The sequence below is a fragment of the Dendrobates tinctorius genome, unplaced genomic scaffold (assembly GCF_039654945.1).
Source record: "Dendrobates tinctorius isolate UK_male_01 unplaced genomic scaffold, ASM3965494v1 ptg000166l, whole genome shotgun sequence".
In the NCBI taxonomy this organism is placed as follows: Eukaryota; Metazoa; Chordata; class Amphibia; order Anura; family Dendrobatidae; genus Dendrobates; species Dendrobates tinctorius.
The window spans coordinates 14,306,430-14,334,395 of record NW_027361833.1 but is presented as its reverse complement, the minus strand read 5'-3'; the positions used below and the strand labels follow the sequence as shown (position 1 = coordinate 14,334,395).

General features: G+C 41.5%; 1 protein-coding gene across 2 annotated transcripts in view; it reads left to right on the top strand.

Moving 5' to 3' along the window:
- ARHGAP6 (Rho GTPase activating protein 6) overlaps positions 1 to 27,064 on the top strand; it is a 420,491-nt gene extending 393,427 nt beyond the window's left edge. For both annotated transcript variants that reach the window (XM_073550694.1, XM_073550695.1), the window contains exons 11-13: positions 13,928 to 14,181; positions 16,849 to 16,932; positions 20,568 to 27,064. In XM_073550694.1, the coding sequence (XP_073406795.1) occupies positions 13,928 to 14,181; positions 16,849 to 16,932; positions 20,568 to 21,259 (1,030 nt within the window). In that variant the 3' untranslated portion in view covers positions 21,260 to 27,064. The remainder of the gene's footprint in view (positions 1 to 13,927; positions 14,182 to 16,848; positions 16,933 to 20,567) is intronic.
- The last annotated feature ends 902 nt before the right edge of the window (positions 27,065 to 27,966 follow it).

Below are 27,966 nucleotides of genomic sequence, written 5' to 3'. Positions count from 1 at the left end.
GAAGGCCATGCCAATGAATGCGGATGCCTGCGAATGCGTATTTTTGACGGTGCAGTGACCTGCGCCAAACGCAGCATGTTGCATTTTGGTGCGGTCGCCGCACCGTCAAAAAGAAGCATGCGCAGGCATCCGCATTTATCAGCATGGCCTGTGTACCCAGTGCTAAAGATAAGGTACGCAGGCTGCAGCAGGCCGTATGCCTACAGAGGCAGAGCTGACCAAAGGAGGTGCGGCCGGGGGCGGAGCTTCACGGAGGAAGCCCGCAGCCCTCCGCACCTCGGCCATATGCTAGTGTGAAACTAGCCTTACTCGACTCTTGCCAGCATGAGTGTCGCCTACCAAAGCAAAAGAAGGAAAAGTTGTTCAGTCTCCTTTCCAGATCAATACAAGATCCAGTGATGTCCCTCAGAAGTGCTATGTTCCTCCTGGGCTCCCTGACCTTATGTATTTCAGCAATGAAGTGGGCCCAGATCGACTCTAGAGAGTTGCAGGGGTTCATCTTGGAAAACCAACGTTTATTGCAAGGGTATATGAAAGGTACACTGACACTGCCTCAGGAGGTTATATATTCACTCCACTGGTGGTTGGGGATAAAGTCCCTTTTGGAGGGGGGCCCATGATTTCCTCACGTCACTAGGGTAGTTACCACAGATGCCAGTCCAAAGGGTTGTGGAGCACATCTGGGTGACTATCTGGTCCAAGAAATATGGTCAGCAATAGAAAAGAAAGCCTCCTCAAATATGTTGGCGCTTCGGGCGGTAGAAAATGCGTTGCAGAGTCTCCTACCATTCCTACCTGGCCATCATGTGAAAATATTGTCAGACACCCAGGTCACAGTGGCATACCTACATCATCAGGGGGAGTACACGGTCTCGTTCTCTAATGTATGTTACCAAGCAAATTTTCAGCCTCGGGGGAAGGAACATCTTGTCACTATCTGCACTTCACATCAGGGGAAAGGACAATATAACAGCAGATTTTTTTGAGTCGCAGACCACTTCTGCAGGGTGACTGGTCCCTCAAAACAGCAATATTCAGATGTTTGGTAGACATGTGGGAGAGGCCAGAAATTGACCTTTTCGCCACTCGACAGAACAGCAAAGTGGAGAGGTTCTGCTCCCTGGATCCGAAAGAGAATCCCCAGGCGGTAGACACCTTTCGGATCAAATGGGACTTCACCCTGGCCTATGCCTTTCCCCCAATTTGTCTAATACCAGCAGTCCTTAGGAAGATAAGGCAGGACAGCGCAAGAGTAGTACACATAGCCCTCTTTTGGCCCAAGAGGCCCTGGTTCTTTTTGGCTGAGGAACATGTCAGTCACGGAACCATGGGTCCTTCCAGAGATCCTGAAACTTCCAGCTCAAGGGCCCGTGTTCCATCCTCAGGTGACTGGGCTGCACCCAACAGCCTGGAACTTGAGAGGTCACTCCTAGAGGGTAAGTGGTTTTCTACCAACCTCGTCTCTACCTTACTTGCTAGTAAGAAGCTGGTCACTACAAAAATTTACGGTAGGACCTGGAAAAAAAATCTTATCTACAGGGTGTTCTATGGAAGGAAAGGTGCCCCTAAAAGAAATCTTGGAGTTCCTTCAGAAGGGGCAGGAATAGGGCCTGGCGGTTAGTACTTTGAACGTTCAAGTATCAACCTTAGGGGTTCTGTATAATTACAACCTGGAGAGTAATCGGTGGGTGGTCAGATTTATTAAGACATGTGCTAGATCCAGACCACTCCCGTTGGCCAGGGTCCCTCCATGGGACTTGAACCTGTTCTTGAATGCTTTAACAGAACCCCCTTTGAGCCTTTAACTTAAGGGTTTATAAAGATGGTTACATTAAAAACTAGATTCTTAGTAGCCCTTACATCAGCACGGAGAATAAGCAATATGCAGGCCCTTTCAGCAGATCCGCCCTTTACCATGGTAATGGACAATAGAATAGTTTTCAAACCTGATTCTGCCTATATGACTAAAGTAGTATATAGGTTCCATAGGTCACAAGAGATATCTCTACCTTCCTACCTTCCTTCTGTCCTAACCCAAAGAATGATATGGACAAGAAGTTCCACACGATGTCAGGAGATGCCTCCTTCACTATTTGCTGGCAACAAAACCTTGGAGGAAGGATAGGGCTCTGTTTATCTCCTTCAAGAAGGGGACAGGGGCCTCAAAGGGTTCCCTATCCAAATGGATAAGGGAAGCTATCAGGTTTGCCTATGTAGACACCGGAAGACCCGGACCCTGATGACCTGAGGGCCCACTCTACAAGAGCGATGGCAACATCTTGGGCTGATGGGGCATATGTGTCCATAGAACAGATCTGTAAGGCAGCCATGTGGTCGTCGCCTTCCACCTTTTATAGCCACTATAGACTGGATTTTTCTGCCTCTTCTGATCTCGCGTTTGGGAAAAAAGTTCTGTGGTCCCTCCTTAATAGAGTTATTCTCTGTAATTCTCTCGTTGGTGCTGTCATGGGTGACAGGAAAACACGTATATTACTTACCAGTAATGTGTTTTTACGGAATCCATGACAGCACCCTTATATTCTCTCCTGTTGCTAAGCCATCACCTTCTGGTTGGTGGGTTATTGTATATAGTTTTCCACTTAACGTGGGGTTAAGGATAATTTGTATAATCTGTATAGTTTGTATAAATGTAGATACATGTGTGTACACTAACTTGGAGGTCCTCTCATGCTCTGTAATCCACTGATGCAGAGAGGGGAGCCACCCTTTTTATCTTGAAGGTTTCCTGTCCTTGAAGGGTGGATCCCCTCTCTCGTTGGTGCTGTCATGGGCATAAAAACACATTTACCAGTAAGTAATATATGTGTTTCCACCAGTAACCAAATTTTGGATCCTCACTATTGTATTGAAATAAAAGTTTGTAATTTTTATTGAACTTTTCTGGACTCTTTTTTTTTTTTTTTTTTTTTTTTCTTCTTGTTTTTAGTACCCCCAGCAAGTAGCACCCTGGGATTACATTTTATCACCAAAAATATATTAGAAAATTAAGGCATTAAAGTATTAAGAAATGCTAGCATATTTTCTATTTAAAGCTATGGCAGGAAGGAATGTCAAATGTGAGTAAGAGATCATTTTTAAGGTATCCTAATGCAGCATGACTGTGGATAATCTCAGTTTCTCCTTCCTTCCTGTCATCCATCTGTCCAAGAAAGTTCATTGATGTGTCATTTATTTCCCCTACATTGAAATATTTTACTGTCATAGGTGTAGTTTTTGCCTTCCTATCTTTTGTTACTGAACAAACTGTTTGCTCAGGGTTAAAATCTATGGACAGGTCAGGCGACAGACTGCTTCGTGACAAACCACATAGCAGAACAGGAGCCTTTCTGAATGCGGCACATACAATAATGCGGGAGCCACCTCCATCCAACCAATAGTTACCATGTAACGTAGCAACAGGTAGGCTTAATGTAATTTCATAAAGTGAGTCACAACTCCCACACACCTTAAATGTCACAAAGACTAAAGAAACTACTTTGTGGATTATAATAAACCTTAAGCGACAATAAAACTGTACAGAATGTATCACTCCATGTGGTAGAAAATAATAGTCTTCATCCCGGCATTATGTTTGCACCTTTTCTTTTAAATCACAGCTAAACTGCCATGTAGAACTTTTGAAAAAGTTAGGTGGGTGGTATAAGGGTTAAATCTGCTCTGTAAGCTTACACTGTTCTACATATTGTCAAAATTTGTCAGGTTCAGTTATGGAATGAGCTATTTCTTAATGATTTTCACATGAATTCAAAACTGACAATAAAATTTTTTAGTAGGCTCTTGTTTTCATGATATCAAAGAGTTTTCCTTTTGCTGCTACATATAATTAATGCATAAAAGTTTTAGTAGTTTGAAACATTATTATTTTTGCAAATACAAAGTATTTTATTATTCCAAATGGTATTTATTTAGAGAATACTTGGCAACAATTCAAATAACTAAAACATGCCTAAACACTATTGCAAATTGTCATAGAGGAAAATTAAACTGTACAAAACATCTCCAGGGAGTGGCCATTGAATATATGGGGAAGAGGGAAAATTACCTCTAACTGGAGAAGAGCTGACACTTCAATCTTCCTTTTGAAGTGGGATTAATTGAAGCTAGGAAGAGACAAAATAATTAAAACAACCTTTGAAGCAGAGACCTCCTGCTGTGGACAGGTGATTAAAACAGGATATCAGGTAGGGAAAGACAGAGATCTATTTACACAGGGGAGAAGTGCAGAAGCTGCCTTTGTTCCAAGGAAGAAGCATCCTGGATTAAAAGGATTTTTTGAGAATGGACCAGTCGATGTTTTTCAGTTGTCCAGATATGAATATTTGGGTTTTGTATTCAACTGATATTTATGGGATATAGATTTTTGGGGTCCATAGCGAAGGGACGAACAGAACACATTCACATTACTGTGAGGCCGCTATAACTTCTCCAACTCAATAGCGTTCCTATTCATGACGCAAACCAGGCCATGTTTGATCTCTATGTAATGGTAAAATCATGATAAGAAATAGGACATCAATATCTACCACCTAGAACCTTCAGGTGGCGAAGATATCTTATCAGTTGGGGATCTCATAAAATTCTAACAGACCCAACATATCCCACAATACACAACACATGAGCTCATCAAGGGGAGGTGTGTTGGCGTAACTTTGAGCTAATAAAAAGCAGTATTTGGGTCTGGGTCATTTCTCAGTCCTTGGAAGACATAATTAGCTATGATTCGTCCATTTTCCAAATCTGAGTACATCCCTCTGCTAAGCTCTTAGCCATTTTCGTGACCAGGTTTAATAGTTTTCTTTCATTATTCCTTTTTATTTTATGCAATTGTATGTACCATATTGTTTGTTCCCATTTTGTATCATTTTATTTATTTATCATCTTGTATAAATTTTATAAACAATGTCTGTCTTTCTGGATTAAATATATAAAATATAATAGCTTTGTTCCTCTTGCTCTGTAAACCGCACCCCTGAAGCCATATGCCACCTGTAATGGGCGTTAAGTCACCTTGTATAAACATAACCAGCCTAGTAGTGGAAGCAGCCGTGGCCTCGTCCATCACTGACCAGCCAATTGTGTAATTGTCCTGACGATTGGAGGCAGCGGAGTTGCGTTTCCTTGACAATTGGTAACAGTGGTGGGATCTGAATGACCCCCTGACCCCGGCTGTGTATCCATGACATGAATTATAAAGTTACAGAAAGTGCAAAATTCAGTGACAAGTCTCTTTTGCTTGTCTCTTGTTCTTCTGCATCGGATTATCTCTTACAATTGTCCAACAATAATCTGCAAGCATTGATAGATTCTATTTTCCTTGATTTCTTTTCTCCATTGCCACAAAGTCTTGATGAAATCTCACACCATGCTAGTTGCTCACTACTCTTGAGGTTGGTAGAAAAAAGTCTAGATGAGAATGTAAAAAATGAATCTTTAAAGACATGTTACAGTCGCACCTGGCACATCCAGTGATCTGCTGTAATCACTGCTGGAGGCTGGATATAAAAAGCCTGCAAACATAAAACAGCAAAGCTGAGATGTAGTTCTCAGGGAAGACAACTCCACCATGAAGAAAGCTTAAAGAAGGCTGCGGCCACGGTTTAGTGCCGGGTGTTGGACCCCCACAGGTCTGATATTGATGACTTATCCAAAAAATAGGTTATAAATATCATAAGCCTGGTCAATGCCATTTTGTCTTGTCCTAAATGATAAAGACCAATATTCTGAAAAAAATGAATACACATCTAATTGTTCCCTCAATAATCAATTTCCATTTATGCACTGGGAATTCTACTGGTCTATGTGCCTCTTCTGGCTGGACCTGTATGTAACCACTGAAGCCAATCATTGGCTGTGGCATTGACACGTTGTTCAGTCATGGATTGGTTGCAGTGGTCATATGTATACACTTTTTTTTACCATGGTGGGCCATATAAAAAATGAAGAGTGAACATCCCCTTTTAATATTATACAAATACTATCTTCAAGATGACCAGCACATGCTTTGAGATCTACAACTTATTAGGCTGCATGGACAAAGTACCACACAACCTGATGAAAGTTTCCACGTGGAATCTAGAGAAGGAAAAAAGGGCAGTATGTGGTTTAAAAGGATAAGTTGACCACCAATATAATGTAACCTTGGAATTACAGACCACTGAAGAGCATGCGACTCTGATTCCCTACCTTCCCTTTCCCCATGTATGTTTACATTGGGGAAAGTATAATTAGAGACATGTGGAGTGCCCACCAGAGCAGTGGGGATACTCGGTACCAGGCTGCTTCTTAAAGGGGCAGTGTCACAGCAGTGGTGACCCGATCCATGGCCCTGGTCATCCAATAACAGGGGTATATTTACAAGGGATGAAAAATAAAGGGTTTTTGTATTAAGTGTTCGTGATGCCACCTGTGGTATCTGATCAGAGGGGACCAGCACTGCAGTTCAGATCCTCTGGGACTGATGGTGGGATGTAGCAGAGTTGGAATAGCTCTCCACAGGCAGAGCTTAGTCCCAGGGCAGATGAAAGATGTTGAGAAAGATAGTGATGTAGTAGTTAGCAAGGGATGTAGCAGTGCTGAGTAGGTGACACAGGAAGAATGCAGAAGATACAGCTGAATGCAGTTTCAAGGCTTTACTCACAGTTCTGGTGCACACAGATGTCCACTTAGTGCTACGCTCTCCAGGTGAGAGATCCAGCCAACTTCCAGATGGAGAACACCTTTCCAGAACTCCCCGTCAGTATATGCCTTCTCTGACCGTCTCACTGTGCTGATTTCCACTCCTCTTTCTTCTCAGCACCTCACAGTCAGTGTCCCAGGCCAGCAGCCGAGAACCCTGTCAGATAACGTGCCCACTGTGTTTCCTTGATACTATCTGGTTGCCTTTCTGGAGAAGATAACTGTGGTTGTTGGCTGTGGCTCCTAAAGTTGCCACAGCTGTCGGCTTGCTAGCTGAGTCCTGTTGTCCACCTACTAGGCGAGACCCTTCTGCGACCTGGATTCCCTCACCTGACGTCCGTCAGTTTGGAACGAGCCCAACGGGTAGCACTTACTCAACCCGTGCCTCTGAGAAGTCCCTTCCCACTTCTGGAAGCTTCCTTCAGTCTGTATCAGCAACCCCCTTCAGACCAGGGGTCTGCTGTACAATTCTATCTCTTTCCTCCTTCCCCCACGGGAAGGTTGCCTGTGTACGTGTTTCCCCTTCTTCCCCTCAAACTCCACCGACCTACTAACACCCTTTCCTAGCCAGCAGGGATATAGGAGCACCTGCTGCTAAAGTGTGTGGTGGATGCAGGTGTTGTTTCAGAGCCAGGTTTGGTGTCTCCATCTTACCTGCAAGGTGGAATACCACACCCCTGGTTGAGGTGCAGTACCTCTGTGGCGACTGGACCCTCAGGGGCACCACACATGCAGTAGGTTTTATTGTAAATCAAAGAGAAAGTTACAATTCTACTTTTTACTAACAAACTTTCCTGTAAAACACAAATTAAAAGTAATGTGTCAGATGATATTTTTTTTCACAGCATACTAATATTATCCTGAAATAGGACTTGGGCAGCCCGTTATGTACGTTTATTGCTGTACCCCATTGCCTTACTGTAAGCTCAGGACAATTCAGAGTCGTGTTTCAGCTAGTCAAGCATAGGTAAATCAAAAGTAAATATTCACCACTACCCACGCCCATAATCCCACCCATCTGTGCCAACGTCCGTGATGGTTATGGTGCATATAAATGAAAAAAGACAAGGCACTTCTGGAAAACAGTGGTGCACAAGTAGGCTATTAAATCCATCAGTTAAACTGTAAAAACACTTGGCACTCATTTTGGTGTATTCAGCAAAAGTATTTATTAATTGTCTCAAATCCAGAAAAAATAGAGACAGTATAGTTATGGTGCAGTCAGACTGCCGTATTAATTCGAGGATTGTATCGTAATCCTCGGACTGGCTGTCGGCTCGCCTGACCTGAGCATGACCGCTATATATAAATACTAGCTGAAGAGCCCGGCGCTGCCCGGGCATAGTAACTAACTGTGGTTAGTTATAACAAATTATAATTATCCACCATCCCATAGGCCCGTGCCCATATACCCATCATACATATCCACCATCCCATAGGCCCGTGCCCATATACCCATCATACATATCCTCCATCCCATAGGCCCATGCCCATATACCCATCACACATCCTCCATCCCATAGGCCCGTGCCCATATACCCATCATACATATCCTCCATCCCATAGTCGAGTGCCCATATACCCATCACACATCCTCCATCCCATAATCCCATGCCCATATACCCATTACACATCCTCCATCCCATAGTCCCGTGCCCATATACCGTCATACATATCCGCCATCCCATAGTCCCGTGCCCATATACCCGTCATACATATCCTCCATCCCATAGTCCAGTGCCCATATACCCATCACACATCCTCCATCCCATAGTCCCGTGCCCATATACCCGTCATACATATCCACCATCCCATAGGCCCGTGCCCATATACCCGTCATACATATCCTCCATCCCATAGTCCAGTGCCCATATACCCATCACACATCCTCCATCCCATAGTCTCGTTCCCATATACCCGTCATACATATCCACCATCCCATAGGCCCGTGCCCATATACCCGTCATATATATCCTCCATCCCACAGTCGAGTGCCCATTTACCCATCACACATCCTCCATCCCATAGTCCAGTGCCCATATACCCATCACACATCCTCCAACCCATAGTCAACCATTATGACATCATAATGAGCGGCGGGGCTTGCAACCTATGATGACATCAGCGTCGCCATGGCAACCATTGTGACATCATAATGAGGGGCGGGGCTTGATACGCACACACTGTTTCCCCAGTATGTAGATAGGGGCATTATGACATAATGATGGGCGGGGCTTGACGCGCACACACTTTTTCCCCATTATGTAGACAGGGGCAAAATTGTTTGGTGAATTGGAACGCGTGGGATTAAAATTTCACCTCACAACATAGCTTAGGACGCTCTTGGGGTCCAGACGTGTGACTGTGCCAAATTTTGTGGCTGTAGCTGCGTCGGTGCGGATGCCTATCCCGGACACACACACACACACACACACACACACATATATATATATATATACATACATACATACATACACACTTTGAGCTTTATATATTAGATATGCTGTCATGCTCAGGTCAGGAGAGCCGTCAGGCAGTGCGAGGATTGTGAAGCGTAACACGGACATCTGACTGCACCATAACTATCACTGATATTGGCGCAGACGGTTGGGATTATGGACATGGGTAGGGGTGAATATTTACTTTTGTTTTACCTATGCTTGACTAGCCAGATCACGACTCTGAATTGTCTGGAGCTTATAGCAAGAAAACATATTTCGAAAGGGCTGCCCAGGTCTTATTTCAGGATACTATTAGTATGCTTTGAAAAACTCACCTGACAAATTCCCTTTAAGACAATAAAAGCATTAAGTGAGTTAAAAGTAAATCATGATTTTTAAGTTGCTGTCCCTTTTCAGAATGTGGCTACTAGTTTGATAACTGATATATCTGGCACACGAAGGAAATGGCAAAGTGACAGCCACAACCAACCAGGCATTACCAATGTATTATTTCATGGTGGCATTTAAATTAATATCTGCAATTCTAGTCTACCAGAACTAAAGCCAAAGCCATTCTTAAAGGTGTTGTCCGGGCTTTTCACATAATCTCAGTGCATATCTGGGCTGCAGAATGCTGACCATAAGTAATTTACCTTCTGTGGCAGTTTGCAGGGTTTGCTAGATATCAGCTCTTGCTTGTAATAAAAACGTCCGGGGGGGGGTGTGTTCAGGCATTGAAATGAGAACTGGTTGTTTCCTCCTACTCTACTAAAAACATGCCCTCTATAGCAACAACCCCACCCTCCATAGCTACAGGCCCTCCCCGTCCACATGAGCAAGCCCTCCTCACACAGTAACAAATCCTCCCCCTCTAGCAGCCTCAGTGCAGTGAGCAGGACCACCCAGCTGCTCCTCCCCCAGACACACACTGAACAGTGAACTATGGAAAGTGAAACTAGTGAGGAGGAAACGACCAGTTCTCATTTCAATGCCAGAACACCCCCCCCCCCCCCGGACGTTTTTCTTACAAGCAAGAGATGATATCTAGCAAACGCTGCAAACTGGCCACAGAAGGTAAATTACTTATTGTCAGCATTCTGCAGCCCAGATAGGCAACTGAGATTATGTGAAAAGCCCAGACAACCCCTTTAAGTAGCAGCTCTCTGTTCTGGCTCAAGGTTCCCCCTGACATCCCTAGCCAATATGCCAGGGTTCCAACAGTCTAGAAATACTTCTCTTTTTTACCCCCATCAAAGTGGGAAAAAATAATTGTTGTGTCCATATTTTATTTTAATCTCGAGAAACTTGTACAGATTTTTATGACTATAATTATCGCTCATTTACAGTTCGCAGTGAATGCTGCTAAAGGTTCTGTTAGTTAAAAACTCACTGATTTATCATGGTTTTGCAATGTGTCTTTAAAAAATGTTGGATAAGTTGTCCAATAAAACAAAAAAATTATGTTGGTAATTCTGCTATATACATATGAACAGCGGTTTCTGTCCATGCCAGTAGTCCTCAATGTCAGCCATGATTTCAAAGTCAGTGGCCAAAGTTTTTACCTTCTCTGAAATGATGATTCTAGGCAGAAAGGGAGATATAGAAAAAAGTGGCATATTCTGGCTTTACTTTGTTCTTAGTAAAGAAAAATCCTGTTTACTGTTTGGCATTCACCCAATGACAGGTAGTAGTAGTAATAATAATAATCATTTTATTTCTATAGTACCAACATATTCCAGAGCACTTTACATTTTAGAGGGGACTTGTACAGTCATTAAAAGACATTACACACGGGTGAAAATATATACACACATGCATATTAGGGACAGATAAGTCTGTGCAAAAATCTATTGGTTGCAATCCAATGTAGGAGGCAAGTTTTTCTATTTTACATTTATTTTCTTTGCAGTTGCAGGGAGCCCCCTTTATCTGCAGGACCCCTGTGCAACTTATCAGGTTGTTCGCCCCGATCTATCTATACATTATTCATGGCTTTAGGGATCTCTTTATTTTTGTACCACATTAAAGCATATTTGTTAGGTCTAGTCAGTCATAACAATCCTTGTTTTATCCCTCTGCGGTGAAGACCTGCAACCCTCATCCTCCAACACTTTATCAGCTGCCTTTAGCATTACTGCATTCCTCCTTTTCTGCAAGCAATTAAGCTTGATGGCAGGATATGATTGGCTCTCCCTTTCTCCCCATTTCCACTGCGTGCCTATATAGTTATGTAACACACCTCCACGAAGCACAGTTTCTTTCAGATTCTTAATTGGAAAAATACTTGCCTTTGCCATGCTTCTCATAGATTTCCTATTGACCTGAAAATAATGTACATTAGCAGTTTCTTTATTTTTTTTGCTTATTTCACAAGAATCTAATTTTCTTTATAGGAGTTTCTAAATGTTTGTTACTGTTTCACTGCAGACCTCATAAATATTCAGAAAGCATCTCCTACATTTTCATAGTGAAATGTACGATTTTTGCTTATAAAGTCTGCTGTATATACTGTATGTCAACTTGGGTCTAATGAGTGCCATAAGGAGACAGTTTAAGAATGTTATCTGCAGCTTTAAAATGCATGAACTTAGTATTTTTTTTATTGTATTGTAAAATGTGGTATGCAATATTCTGCATATCTGTATGGTGTGTTCCATTGTTCAATTCTTTATTAGGTAAATTCAGAATAATATGCAGTACTTTCCTGCCCCCTAGTGGCACTTTATAGGATTAATATTGTATGCTTTGCTTAATCACAGGGGTAACAACCTCACTGCTCCAGAGAGCTCCCTACCCTACATAACATTCCATTCCATACAGGTCTCTTACATGGGGCAATGATCATAGGATCAAATCATGATGTCCAATCATCATAGTCAGTGAGCAAATGATCAGCTGGCTTAACTATGATTGTATCTTTGCCAAGAACAATGTAAATGGTTTTCATACAGATGATCATATGATGGAACTTTTCTACAAAATATTGTGACTTTTCATAATTTAAAGTGAGGTGAAAAGGCGACTAGGATTATTATTATTATTATTATTATTTATTGTTATAGCACCATTTATTCCATGGCGCTTTACATGTAAGGAGGGGTATACATAAAAGCAAGTACAATAATGTTGAACAATACAAGTCATAACTGGTACAGGAGGAGAGAGGACCCTGCCCGCGATGGCTCACAATCTACAAGGGATGGGTGAAAATACAGTAGGGGAGGGTAGAGCTGGTCATGCAGCGGTTTGGTCGATCGGTGGTTAGGATCATTGATGTTCATTAAGTGCAGGTCATCTCCTATGTAAAATACTCTGAGACTCAGTTCACACAAAAGTTGACTAGTTTTACCTTAAAAGGTTTCGCCAAGAATTAGATGAAATAGAGGCACTGATAGATATATATCAAACTGCAGCCTTTCCTAGCCACATGTCAGTATGGACTGAAGACATACAGCTCCCGAAATGAATGTTTCAACTTGACAAGACCTGTACTGCACATGCCTCAGTCAGCGATGGGAGCATGGCTGTGATATGTGAGGAAATATGTTTTAACTGGCATTGTGCTCCCCAAGAAGATCTCCAGCTTCATCCTCCTCTACCTTACCTCATCTTTTTTCTTGTCCTCCTCCTCCCCCACCTTTGTCAGTCTCAAAGCTTTATAACTGTGGACAGAGACTGTACCTAACTGGAAATAAACATTGAAGAGGATGAAATTGGAGATAACCCCGTGTGCTGAACAAGGAAGAGATATATTTCTTCACATACCACAGCCATGCTGACGAAAGAAGAATGTGCGATACCGTTCTTGTCAGTTGAGACGCAGGTCTCAGGAGCTGTATGTCTGCAATTTGTGGCCCATACTAACACATGACTAGGAGGGTCTGCAATTTGACATTTTATCTCCTCCTTGGAGAACCCCTTGCATTCACATGCATCACAACTTTGCTTTTGCTGTGTGTTTTTTTTTTTTTTTTAAGCCAGAGCATGTTAACTACTTGTGTGAAGGTCACTGGTAAAATACTGGAGCGGAGATGTGTGTCACTCTGGATGTTAACCTCAGTGATATGAACCTGGGAAAAATGCTGCAGCATGTTAAATGCTGAGAGGGGTTAATCTGCCATATTAAGGGCTGGCTTTTTCTGAACATCTGAAGAATGGGTGGGCGGCTGTTCACCATATCTCCACTCAAGAATGTGGTCCAGAAGGTAAATGTGGAGCCGTTGGACTCATTCAGTGTTCTGAGTGCCTGGAGATGAGATCTCCAGAGCTGTGCTCATGTTAAAGAGTACAGAACCCTGTTTTTGTTCCTCTGAGCGGGTGGATCCCTGCAGCCATACAGACTGTACTGTATGCTACTTTATTCTTCCTGTTATGCCAGAAGGCCTATGTTTGTTTAACTAATTTTGGACTGGTTTATGCAGTAGGTTTTTATTAAATCAGTTGAAAACGTAAACGGAAAGTGTTCCTGTGACTACCTCTTTAAGCAGCTGACTGAATAGATCTACCACATACTCTTGTAAAAATGCACCTTTTTGGTGCCGTTTTTATCCGCTAATTTCAAAGGGGACCCTAAATTTTTGGCCTGACATTATGTTGCTTTTTTGGTGATTTTCAGAAACAAAACGTGTACATATAATGTGCAACAAATATGTGACGTGCACCTAGCCTCAGTGTCTGAAAAATCCATTGTATTTTTTAAGTGAAAATGTGGAAATGTAAAGTTATTATAATGATTACCTGCCTGAACCAAAGACAGATTACTGCTAACTGGGTGTATGATTTTCTTCCAGGAGCCCAGAACTGTTAAGATCTGAGGGTTCTTTTTCCATTGAAGGAAGACACTCATCTACAGACTCCAATAAAGCATCCAGTGGTGATGTATCTCCATATGACAATAATTCCCCAGTACTGTCTGACCGATCCGCAACTGCAAGGCAAGAAAATAGTTCTGAGAAGATTCTGAAGGTTGCTGATCACCAGACATTAGTTAGTCATTTGCTCTCCAAAACAAAAGAAAATGCCTCAGCACAGTGGTGTCCAAAAGGTAATAATAGTAATGTAATAAATCTATAGTTTTACAGGCTTTGTGCAGGCCGTGCTTTCTGATCCACCCATTCAATGCAACCCCAACTGGGTTTGGACGGAGGCCACATCATACATGCAAACTGATTGTATTGGAACAATGGAGATCCCTTGCGTACAAGTACTACTGGAGATAATCTTTGAGGAGGAAATACAGTGGGTACGGAAAGTATTCCGACCCCTTTACATTTTTCACTATTTGTTTCATTGCAGTCATTTGGTAAATTAAAAAAAAAGTTCATTTTTTTCTCATTAATGTACACTCTGCACCCCATTTTGACTGAAAAAACAAACGTAGAAATTTTTGCAAATTTATTAAGAGAAAAACTGAAATATCACATGGTCATAAGTATTCAGACCCTTTGTCAGACACTCATCTTTAAGTCACATGCTCTCCATTTCCTTGTGATACTCCTTGAGATGGTTCTACTCCTTCATTGGAGTCCAGCTGTGCTTAATTAAACTGATAGCACTTGATTTGTAAAGGTACACACCTGTCTATATTATACCTCACAGCTCACAGTGCATGTCAGACCAAATGAGAATCATGAGGTCAAAGGATCTGGCCAAGGAGCTCAGAGACAGATTTGTGGCAAGGCACAGATCTGACCAAGGTTACAAAAGAATTTCTGCTGTACTCAAGGTTCCTAAGAGCACAAAGGAAGCCATAATCCTTAAATGGAAGAAGTTTGGGACCACCAGAAGTCTTCCTAGACCTGACTGTCCAGCCAAACTGAGCAATCGTGGAAGAGCCTTGGTGAAAGAGGTAAAGAACCACCCCAAGATCACTGTGGCTGAACGCCCCAAATGCAGTAGGGAGATGGGAGAAAGTTCCACAAAGTCAACAATCGCTGCAGCCCTCCACCAGTCAGACCTTTATGGCAGAGTGGCCCAACGGAAGCCTCTCATCATTGCCAGACATATGAAAGCCCGCATAGAGTTTGCTAAAAAACACATGATGGAATCCCAGACTATGAGAAATAAGATTCTCTAGTGTGATGAGATGAAGATAGAATTATCACGAAAAAGTTCTAAGTGGTATGTGTGGAGAAAACCAGGCACTGCTCATCACCTGCCAATACAATCCCAACAGTGAAACGTGGTGGTGGCAGCATCATGCTATGGGGGTGTTTTTCAGCTGCAGGGACAGGACGACTGGGTGAAATTGACGGAAACATGAATGCAACCAAGTACAGAGATATACTGGATAAAAACCTTCTAGAGTGCGGACCTCAGACTTTGCTGAAGGTTCACCTTTCAACAAAACAATGACCCTAAGCACACAGCTAAAATAACAAAGGAGTGGCTTCAGAACAACTCTGTAACCATTCTTGACTGACCCAGCTAGAGCAGAGCTCTGACTTAAACTCAATTGAGCATCTTTGGAAAGACCTGAAAATGGCTGTCCACCAACATTCTCCATTCAAACCTGACTGAACTGGAGAGGATCAACAAGGAAGAATGGCAAGAGAATCCCCCAATTCCAGATGTAAAAAACTTGTTGTATCATTTCCAAGAAGACTCATAGCTGTACTAGCTCAAAAGGGTGCTTCTACTCAATACTGAGCAAAGGATCTGAATACTTATGACCATGTGATATTTCAGTTTTTCTTTTTTAATAAATTTGCATCAATTTCTACATTTCTGTTTTTTTCAGTCAAGATGTGATGCAGAGTGTACAATAATGAGAAAAAAAATGAACTTTTTTGAATTTACCAAATGGATGTAATGAAACAAAGTGAAAAATTTAAAGGGGTCTGAATACTTTCCATACCCACTGTACTTTATTTTAATGGCATTCTGCTATATCTCGAGCCATGGTGACTTGATGGATGAATGATCTATAGGAAGAGTGATCTTGTGCAAGCCACCAGGGTCTTCACTGTTATCTTGATAGTATCAAGCTATCGGGTTGCTGGTCTTCCTCTTTGCCTTATTCTTTCTATTCTTCCAACCGTGATGTCCTTCTCCAAAGATTGATGTCTTCGTATAATATTTCTGGAGTTCATATGCACAGATTCAGTGAAAAAACTTCATGGAAGGGCTTCTTTAACATTTGTTGATATCTATGGGAGGGATTCTTTATCATTCGTTGATATCTGTTTTAAGATGGATAAATCAAGAAAAAAGGGCAGCACTACCAAAATAATATAGTAGGTGCAAAACCTATTCAGCAGTGTCCAAACAGCCAAATTAATAAAAGGAAAAAAAATAGGCAGCACTCAAATTAAATGTGAAAACAGTGGATACTTTACTGATCCTCAGGTGGCAAAGTTTCAACGGTGACCTGTCTTTGTCAAGCATTCCTTTTGTTTTAAGATGGAGCTAGCTGACATAAAGCTGTTTTAATGTTTCTATCTCCACTTTTGTTTCATCGCATGGTCTGTTTACACCATAGAGTTTAAAAAAGTAAAAAAAAAAAAGTTAAAACAACCTATATGGACCCAACAGGCTGAATAGACCCTCTGTTAACATTCAATGAGTGAATGGGGGGGGGGCAACAGATTTGTTTGGCTTATGCGTCCGGAGTTTTCCTAGTGTGAATTCAACCCTAATGTTGCTGCTGTTTGAATTTGTAATGTTTTTTGTGTTTTCGCTTGCAGAATTATGTGGCTTTTTTTTTTTGCAGATACTATTCCGCAGGAGAGCTTAGACATATGGGGAACATGGCACTCAACATTAAAATCAGCATCAAAAGATCAAGGAATGACAGGTAAGCACAGCATGATGCTTGTTATGTAATCACATAGACTATGGGTTAGGAAACTGCCTATAAATAAAAACCATCGTATTAACCCCTCAATGTCCAATGACGAACACAGTCCGTCATCAGACATTTCCCCTGCTTTGATGAGGGCTCCGGCGCTGAGCCCGCATCAAAGCCGGGACATGTCAGCTGTTATGAACAGCTGACATGTTCCCGCAATAGGCGCGAGCGGAATCGCCGTCCGCCCGCGCCTATTAACTAGTTAAATGCCGCTGTCAAAGCTGACAGCGGGCATTTAAGTAGCATTTCCGGCCGCCGGGCCGGAAATGACGTCATCGACGACCCCCGTCACGTGATCGGGGGTCGGCGTCATGTTGCCTGGACAACCAGAGGTCTCTATGACACCTCTATGGTTGTTCCAGGCATATGGCTTTCAGCGCCACCCGGTGGTCAGCGCTGAAAGCGCAGCAGTAAATCTGCTACATGTGGGCGATCTGCTCATCGCCCATATGTAGCAGAGCCGATCGGGTTGCGCAAGCGTCTATGGAGGCTATTGAAGCATGCCAAAAGTAAAAAAAAAAAAAAATAAAAAATGTTTAAAAATAAAAAAAATTAAAAAAACCTAAAAGTTCAAATCACCCCCCTTTCGCCCCAATCAAAATAAAACAGTAAAAAAAAAAATCCCACATACACATTAGGTATCGCCGCGTTCAGAATCGCCCGATCTATCAATAAAAAAAAGCATTAACCCGATCGCTAAACGGCGTAGCAAGAAAAAAGTTCAAAACGCCAGAATTACGTTTTTTTGGTCACCAAGACATTGCATTAAAATACAATAACGGGCGATCAAAAGAACGTATCTGCACAAAAGTGGTATCATTAAAAACGTCAGTCCGGCACGGAAAAAATAAGCCCTCACCCGACCACAGATCATGAAAAATAGAGACGCTACGGGTCTCGGAAAATTGCGCAAATTTTTTATTTTTTTTATTTAGCAAACTTTGGAATTTTTTTTCACCACTTAGATAAAAGAGGACATAGACATGTTTGGTGTCTATGAACTTGTAATGACCTGGAGAATCATAATGGCAGGTCAGATTTAGCATCTAGTGAACCTAACAAAAAAAGCCAAGCAAAAAACAAGTGTGGGATTTCACTTTTTTTTTGCAATTTCACCGCACTTGGAATTTTTTTCCCGGTCACGATATGGTAAAATCAATGATGTCATTTAAAAGTACAACTCGTCCCGCAAAAAATAAGCCCTCACATGGCCATATAAACGGAAAAATAAAAAAGTTATGGCTCTGGAAACAAGGGGAGGGAAAAATGAAAATGTAAAACCAAAAATACCCCTGGTCGTTAAGGGGTTAAAGGGATACTACCAAGTTGCAGCTATGCAGTCTCTCCTTACTTCCTGCTTACTTCGGGTCAGGTGCTCCTCCTTATAGAAGTTTAACCATCTCCAAGATCCTATCCTAATATGTATAACCCCTGGCAAAAATTATGGAATCACCAGCATTGGAGGATGTTCATTCAGTTGTTTAATTTTGTAGAAAAAAAGCAGATCACAGACATGGCACAAAACTAAAGTCATTTCAAATGGCAACTTTCTGGCTTTAAGAAGCACTAAAAGAAATCAAGAACAAAAAATGTTGTCAGTAATGGTTACTTTTTTTAACCAAGCATAGGGGAAAAAGTATGGAGTCACTCAATTCTGAGGGAAAAAATATGGAATCCTGAAAAACAAACAAAAAAGCACTCCCAAACATCACTAGTATTTTGTTGCACCACCTCTGGCTTTTCTAACAGCTTGCAGTCTCTGAGGCATGGACTTAATGAGTGTCAAACAGTACTCTTCATCAATCTGGCTCCAACTTTCTCTGATTGCTGTTGCCAGATCAGCTTTGCAGGTTGGAGCCTTGTCATGGACCATTTTCTTCAACTTCCTCCAAAGATTTTCAATTGGATTGAGATCCGGACTATTTGCAGGCCATGACATTGACCTTATGTGTCTTTTTTTCAAGGAATGTTTTCACAATTCTTGCTCTATGGCAGGATGCATTATCATCTTGAAAAATGATTTCATCATCCCCAAACATCCTTTCAATTGATGGGATAAGAAAAGTGTCCAAAATATCAACATAAACTTGTGCATTTATTGAAGATGTAATGACAGCCATCTCCCCAGTGCCTTTACCTGACATGCAGTCCCATATCATCAATGACTGTGGAAATTTACATGTTCTCTTCAGGCAGTCATCTTTATAAATCTCATTGGAACGGCACCAAACAAAAGTTCCAGCATCATCACCTTGCCCAATGCAGATTCGCGATTCATCACTGAATATGACTTTCATCCAGTCATCCACAGTCCACGATTGCTTTTCCTTAGCAATTGTAGCCTTGTTTTTTGCTGTTTAGGTGTTAATGATGGCTTTCATTTAGCTTTTCTGTATGTAAATCCCATTTCCTTTAGACGGTTTCTTACAGTTCGGTCACAGATGTTGACTCCAGTTTCCTCCCATTCGTTCCTCATTTGTTTTGTTGTGCATTTCCTGTTTTGGAGACATATTGCTTTAAGTTTCCGGTCTTGATGCTTTGATGTCTTCCTTGGTCTACCAGTATGTTTGCCTTTAACAACCTTTCCATGTTGTTTGTATTTGGTCCAGATTTTAGACACAGCTTACTGTGAACAACCAAGAACTTTTGCAACATTGCGTGATGATTTACCCTCTTTTAGGAGTTTGATAATCCTCTCCTTTGTTTCAATTGACATCTCTCATGTTGGAGCCATGATTCATGTCAGTCCCCTTGGTGCAACAGCTCTCCAAGGTGTGATCACTCCTTTTTAGATGCAGGCTAACGAGCAGATCTAATTTGATGCAGGTGTTAGTTTTGGGAATGAACATTTGCAGGGTGTTTCCATAATTTTTTCCGACAGAATTGAGTGACTCCATAATTTTTCCCCTAAGCTTGGTTAAAAAAGTAACCATTACTGACTACCACATTTTTTGTTCTTGATTTCTTTTAGTGTTTCTTAAAGCCCAAAAGTTGCCATTTGAAAGGACTTTAGTTTTGTGCCATGTCTGTGATCTACTTTTTTTCTACAAAATTAGACAACTGAATGAACATTCTCCAAGGCCAGTGATTACATAATGTTTGCCAGTGGTTGTGGTAGGTGTAATACGTTAATAACCATAATAATAATAATATCAGCAAATACCTCCAATTAGAAATGTAGTATAGTTTTTCTGATTCGCTATCTCTCTTTCCTTATGTACCGTAATTCCAGGACCTTAGGTATCCATCCAACAGCTAGCTAACTAACTTACTCTATCAGTGGTCGTAACCATGGATACCTAAAGTCCTGCAATGCCTGCACATGAGGAAAGAGACATAGCGAATCAGAAGAACTATACTACTTTTCTAATTGGAGGTAATTGCTAGGATTATTATTATTACACATACTGCATATTGGGATAGGATCTTGGCGATGGGAATACCCCTTTTAAGTGAGCGTTCTGGTGAGCAGCTTTTACTGTTATTCTGTTGATCTAAATGTAGAAGTCTGTGCCATTGTGTGGACATTATTGACCTTTGATCATGGTTTACTATATATTTTTTTTTTATTTTTCTTTCAGGTTCATATGGGAATATCTACGAGAGCAGTTCCTTACATCAAGGGCAGCATTCACTTTCGCAAAGTAATCTGACACCGAATTGGCCTTCATGTAAAAACTCCACAGTTGAAGTAGACAATGACAAGCCCAATATACGAAGGACACACACCTCAAGTGCTCTTCCAGACGGCCGGCCACACAAGTCAGTGACACGTGTTAGCAGCACTCCACAAACAGAGACTGCTAGAAGAAACCTTGAACACAGGTCAAGATGTGAACAGAACATGGTCTCGAGCTGTACAGACCATGTCACGGAGGACAATGTACAGAAAACTTGCACTCAAAATAGACCACCGCCTTTGAACTTACGGCATTCTGACATTAACCGAAATGAAGCAAGGCTTCCTCCACCCTATCCTGGCTCCTTAAAACAAGGTGCATCACAGCCACATCGCTCGCCAGTGTTTTCACCTGAACAGGCCATATGGAGACTACCGAGGTCTGAGACAGCAGGAGGGAAACCTTTAGGAAGGACTCAACCCTCTGAGCAATCTGTTCAAAATAGACAGACTTCATTAAAATCTCCTGCCAACAGCCAAAACAGTAAAACTTTAACAGATCCAGACTGGCAAGAATGGCAAAGAGAAAGATGGCAGATATGGGAGCTTCTGTCCGCCGATAATCCTGATACACTACCTGAAACTTTAGTATGATGGTTCTGACATAAAGACACAAACACCGATATTGCTAAAGGACTGAAACAAAGAGTGGTGTTATCAAAAGTGATCCTTTTATTTTTTTTTACACGTTTTAAATTTTGATTTTTTTTTAAAAAAAAATTGGACTGTGCCTCGTATATGATCACTGCCAACCACCCATTTGGTATTTTCTGTATCCAACTAGCAAATTATTTTGTCAGTGATGCAGTACTTGTATTTCTGATGACTAATTTTTAAAGAAATACCACAATTATTGGCCTAATAGCTTTATGGTATTTAAAGATTCCCTAAGAAAAATCATATTTTATACTGGCATGTAACTTGTAGGCACATGCAGAAAGAATCAGCAAAATAGTTTTTTTTTCTTTCATCACTGCACTTGTTTTGCTACGTGGATTTTTTTTTTATATCAGATATGCACAAACTGGTTTATGTGCTTTTAAACTTCCTAAGAATAGAACTGTTCCTTTAAGCCGTGCTTGGAAAGTTAGCTATGAGAGAAGCCATATTGTGGGGCACTACCATAACTGAAGCATGTTCCTGTATCTGTGTACATAGAAGCAATTCAATCAGTAGGTCAGAATTCAGGCCAAGACTGCTACTATAGGAGGATTTAAGCAGTGGTCCTCTGTGCAAACATTGTTAACCACTTCAGGGCTGCGCTGCCACATTACGTGTCTGTGGAGCACTGTTGTGGCAAAGCGCAGTTAGAATACAACTTATATATAATATATACAAATATACATATATAAATATATATTTATCTTGTGTAGTTTCCTGTATTGTTTCCCAACAATAAACTGGAATCACTGTAGATTAGAAACATATATATTAAATATTGCAAGTCATTAAAAGAGAACTGCTTTTGCCTACTGTCCAGTACCGGATATGTTAAGCTGATGAGTTTTTCAAAGATGATATATTGATTTAAAGGAGTTGTCGCTAGTTTGGAAACTACCGTACCCGCTATCCAGTGGATATGAGATAATTTCCTGATTGCAGGGGGTCTGACCGCTGGGAGACCCATCAATCCCGAGAACTGAGGCTCATGTAAATGAGTGGTTGCCAATCATGCACACATCATCTTCATTCATTCTAGTGCTGAAGACCAGCTTAGCGCTGCGCTCAGTTACTTACAGCTTTCCCATTAAGAATGAATGGAGTGGATGTGCTCATGGTAAACCAGTGCTCCATTCAGACACAGCTCTTAAGACCCCTGGTTCTGAGGATCAATTAGGTCCCATCAGTTAGACACCCAGAGATGAGGGAGTTATTCCCTATCCCATAGATGGGGCATAACGTCCAAAATTTAGAAAATCCCTTTAAAGGACATTTACAAACTGTCACCATACTATGTGATCACCATTGATGTGTAGAAGTTATTGTCAATGGATTTAGAACAGATCCATCCAAATTGTTATCAAAAAATAAATAGAACGCCAGCACATTGTATATGAAACACGTCATGTATAGTAAATAAAAAAACATAATACTATTTTAACCCCATTAAATTTAAGTTGCAGGCACCTATGACAACCCTTCTGTGCGTTTTACGCCATGACAATGACTTGGTCCCTGTGATCTAGGGATATAATGTTGTCATTGCAATATTATGTGAATTCATATTTGCATCCATATAAATGTACAGATTTTAAAGGGGTTTACCAATATGAGATGGGGGTGTCAGACAGCCCTAGTAGTCAGCTGGATGTGTAGTGGCAATGAATGGTACTGCATGCTTTCTCTCTCTGTGTGAAAACTTTTAGTACCATTCATGGTCACTACAGTAACTAATTTTAATTTGTGCTGATCTGCTGAAGATGACCTATCCCAGAGGACATAGACATTAAAGTTGTCCAAACCTGACGACTTTGGCAGATCTTCCTATCCTTCAATGTGCATGGTGGCCTCCCAACTCCCGACAGGTTATGTCAGGAAACATAAGGATTAGGAGGTTAGATCTCAATTGCCCGATCCTTTTGTTAAGCAGAGAGATAAGCTGCTGACAGGTAATCTTTGCAGGGGCTTTCTCGTTGATAACACAGAAGCACCAAGTCAAGCATTTCTATGTATGAGGGAATTTGGAAAGGTTGCTGTCTGCTGAATGATAGTTCTGCTGACAGCCATCTAATATGTATGGCCAGCTTCAGAAAAGGTCAAATCCTTTAAAATCAGTTAAGATGTTGGCTTTGATATCAATATTCCTGAAGCGCCTGAGCCCAGGAATGGAAGCTTTGTCCTTGGAAAACGAACGCCGTCCGACAGTCCCCTGCCTCTAAACCAGGGTTCCCCAACTCCAGTCCTCAAGGCCCACCAACAGATCATGTTTTCAGGATTTCCTTGGTATTACACAGGTGAAGCAATTATCACCTGAGTAATACTAAGGAAATCCTGAAAACATGATCTGTTGGTGGGCCTTGAGGACTGGAGTTGGGGAACCATGCTCTAAACTCTCCAAACCACAAAGCCATATGAAAGAGCGTAAATCCTTACTATATGCATTAGGGTCTCAATATAGTCCATTACTGTAACAACATTTCTGGTACTGGATCAAGTTCATTTACAAGCAGATTGATTTTAATGACATTGCATAGATGTGATAGGTACAGCAAGTTGGTAACTGCTTGATGCATCATAGACCATGTAGCTTTTGTGGTAAGGCCTGTATAAAACGTTCACATGCAGACTGCATTTTTTAAAGTGGTGACAAATGTAATATATTGGGTATTTTTGGCATCTTGTTCATGTATATATTATACATGTCTCATTGCACATACATTATAGCACAGTATTAAGCAGGTACTTTATATATAGCATTATAGAAAACTATTCAGTAGTAACCATTTTGGTCCAAAGTGTTCACAATCAGGCGTCATCAGAATTTGCATTGCTTTTTTATTCTTATGATCCAAAGTTTGGAAAATTGTAAGTCTTATTCGTTTCAAGTTTTTTTTTATATCAGGGAATTACAAATGAAATACATAATGTTCTTCTCTAGAAACACTGCATAAAGCGCAAACTAAGCCATAGGAAAGAAACAAGAGAATGCTGGAGTCCAGATCTATCTAAAGCGGTGCAAAATTTTATTGACAAAAAACAGGCACATATAGACTGAACAATCACGATAGTATAATAAAAAGGCAATAAATGAATGCCCGGAGCCCACTGAAACAGACAAATCGACAACAAAAAAAGTATCATGTAAAAAGCACTCAGGCCCTTGGTAAGGGAAATGAATTAGTGCAGGTAAAAGGTGCTGGGGAGTCTGCACTGAAAAGAGTTAATCCACAGAAGTATATTGCACTAGAGGCTGGCAGTATGAATCTATAATGCTGTGGCAATGAGTGTAACCCCCACTGATATCTAATTCGCTGTGGACAATATAATCTGAAAATGCAACATATCATAAGGGGGGCAAAAAGACATCACCACCGGACCAGCGTCCCCGCAGTAGCGAGTGCAGTACAATCCAGGCAGAAAAACGATCAGCACTAAATATTATATCTATTGCACAGATGCCCAAACGAAGGGGAAGAAAAATATCATTGTATGTACATACCCATCATGTCCTGGTGCAAAGAGAGCGCTGATTTGTGCACCCCAACACGTGTTTTGCGGTGAAAATACCGCTTCCTCGGGGGGCGTCAGCCATAGGCCTGAGAACTAACAGGTGGGTAAGTTGCTAACTACAGCCTGTTCTACCCACCGCAGACCACTGCCATCCCAGAGCGCTGACATGTGTCTCTGGTCGGCTTTTCTGCAGCTTCCGCGGAAGTCACATCGACAGAGCAGCGCCTTCTCTTCCCCACTGCTCTGTTGATGTGACGTCACTGCCGATGTCATGCTGATAGGTAGCAAAGAGTCTGTTGTCAATCTATGGGAAGCTGACTGTCAATCAACATGATGCCTACAGTCACGCCACATGGAAGAGCAGCCCGGAAGAGCTTCTCTGTTGACGAGAAGCAGCAGAATCGCTGGCAAGAGCGGTCTGTGACCACTCCAAATCGGCGCCAGGTAGAACAGGCAAAGTGTTAGCAGCTACCTGCCTCTTGGTTCTTAGGCCTATAGTAAAAAAAAAAAATAGTCCTGGATTATCCCCTTAACACAAAGACATTTGGTAATCCCTCAACTTTATAACAAGGAATAGCTATTATCTTTTAAAAGTACGATAATCAGTAAATAGGAGAGGCTAGGCGTAGAGAAATTAAGATTAATTGCCATTCACAGGATAGATTGGAAGGGATGGGTGGTTGGTGTATTACAACAGTGCCTCTTGATATAAAATGATTGGGATATCATATCTCAGGGAAGTGATGTGACATGGGCCATATGGTGGAACAATGTATGGTCTGAAGAGTGATTACATAGTTACATATACACATAGTGGGAAAATGCAAAAGTCCATCAAGTTCAGCCTAGGGATGGGAGCATATAAGAATAAGAGGATCACATAATGAACATTCTTCCATGGCCTCAATCTTTTCACCACCAATCCTGATTGAAAAATTGTATATGAGTAAAATAACAAAATGTAATATGCTTAGGCTACAAATTTCTTGCTGCTGCAGTACTTATCTTTCTAGTGTTTGTTTTCTTAACCGCAAATGATCCTGGTGGTCAATCACTGGCACATGATTTCTACATTAAAGGGAATCTGTCAGCAGATTTTTGCTACCTCATCTGAGCACATCATAATATAGGCAAAGTGATCCTGATTCCAGTGATGTATCACTTAGTTTACTGGGTGCAGCAGTTGTGACACAATCAAAGCTTTTAGATGTATAATGCAGCAGAGTGGAGAAAGCTAACCCCTCATACACCAGGCTTTCCATGTCCATACACAATGAGCTGCTTATCACAGAAGGGGGCAGAGTCAGACCAGGAAGCATGTACCAGCTAGTCACAGCAATGATAATGTCCTAGTGATAATGCCTTCACTGTAAGTAAACAACAGCTTGCAAGTGATCATTGAATTGAGTGTTTAACCCCTACCTCATGCTGTCCTCAGATTACATAGCAAAAATCTACTGACAGATTCCCTTTAATATCATCATGATGTCTACAGTAAAAGGACTCGAGTCTGAAGGGTCTTTTCATTTAAACATGCTCTGGCTCAGAGCTGAGGATATATCATTACATTCATATCGGTCCAACCTCTGGGACCCCCTGCTGTTCCTGAAGAAAAAGGGACCATCGTCTATTGCCAATTACTCTTCCATGGTGTGCACTTTACATCCATTCTGAGGATTGTTAAGAATCCAAGCAGTCGTGATCCCATCAGTGGGGAAGAAGTGGCACATTGCAGCTTTATGCCATCATTTTCTATCATTGAAATCATATAAATAATCACAATAAAAACAAACATTTTCAGCATACACACCCTTTAAGAAAAAAGTAAAGTAATACTTGGCTATAGTGTTTGTTTCAGTATATGGATTATGGCTCCGTTTGTGCTGAAATTGTATGCCTTCTAACCGCTCAGTTATTGTGCTTTCATATGTATCTTTTTTTTCCTGTGAGATTTGTCATTGTGAATAATGTACTTTGTATACATTGCTGCTGGGCGTCTGGTACACAGTGCTGGGCATTTTGTGTCAGGCTATTCCAGCAGAGAACATGACAGTATACTTGGATTGTAAGGGAATTTCTGTGCAAATAGGTTTCTCGAAATATACTAGTATTTAAAAGTGTATCTGTTGTTCTGCTACTGTACATAGAAAATCATGATGGGCACATGCTAGTAAGCTCCACGTTACCCCAAAAATAAAATGCTTCAATAAAGAAGAGGAATATGTATTACCTCCTGTGTCAAATGAGTTGTTGGTAGGAGACTTTGAATGGTTGAGATTCTAATACAGGTGCTTTTCACAAAATTAGAATATCATCAAAAAGTTAATTTATTTCAGTTCTTCACTACAAAAAGTGAAACTCCTATAGAGTCATTACAAACAGAGTGATGTATTTCAAGTGTTTATTTCTGTTAATGTTGATGATAATGGCTTACAGCCTCTCGGCTTATATGCGAGTCATATACCGGGGGTCGGCCAGGATGGGGGAGAGGGGGGGGTGTCGGAGATCATACCTCTCCTGGCATGTCTCTGCAGCCCCCCGTGCTTGTTCCATGTTCGGCGCGCTGTTCTTCCTGCTTTCAGCAGTCACGTGGTACCACTTATTAGACTCATGAATATGCGCATATTCATGAGTCTGAGCGGTACCATGTGACCGCAGAAATCAGGAAGAACACCGCGCTGAACATGGAACAAGCACAGGGGGCTGCAGAGACATGCCAGGAGAGGTGAGTATGATGGGGGAGCCATATTCACCTGGCCCCCGTTCCACCGCTGCGCTTTGCTCTTCCGTCTTGCGTCCTCTGGCAGTGACGTAGTTAGCAGGCGCCCTCTACCTGAACAGTCACTGCAGAGCCAGCAACGCTGAGGAGCAGCAGCGACGAGGTGAGTATAATAGGTTTTTTTTTTTTTTAGATTGAGGCAGCAGCATTATAAGGGGCCACTCATCACTGTGCAGCATTATAAGGGGCCACTCATCACTGTGTTTACTTTTATTCGTATCTATTTTTATTTTTGAAACTTACCAGTAGCTTCGGCATTTTCTACCCTAGGCTTATACGCGAGTCAATAAGTTTTCCCAGTTTTTTGTGACAAAATTAGGGTGGTCGGCTTATACACGAGTATATACGGTAA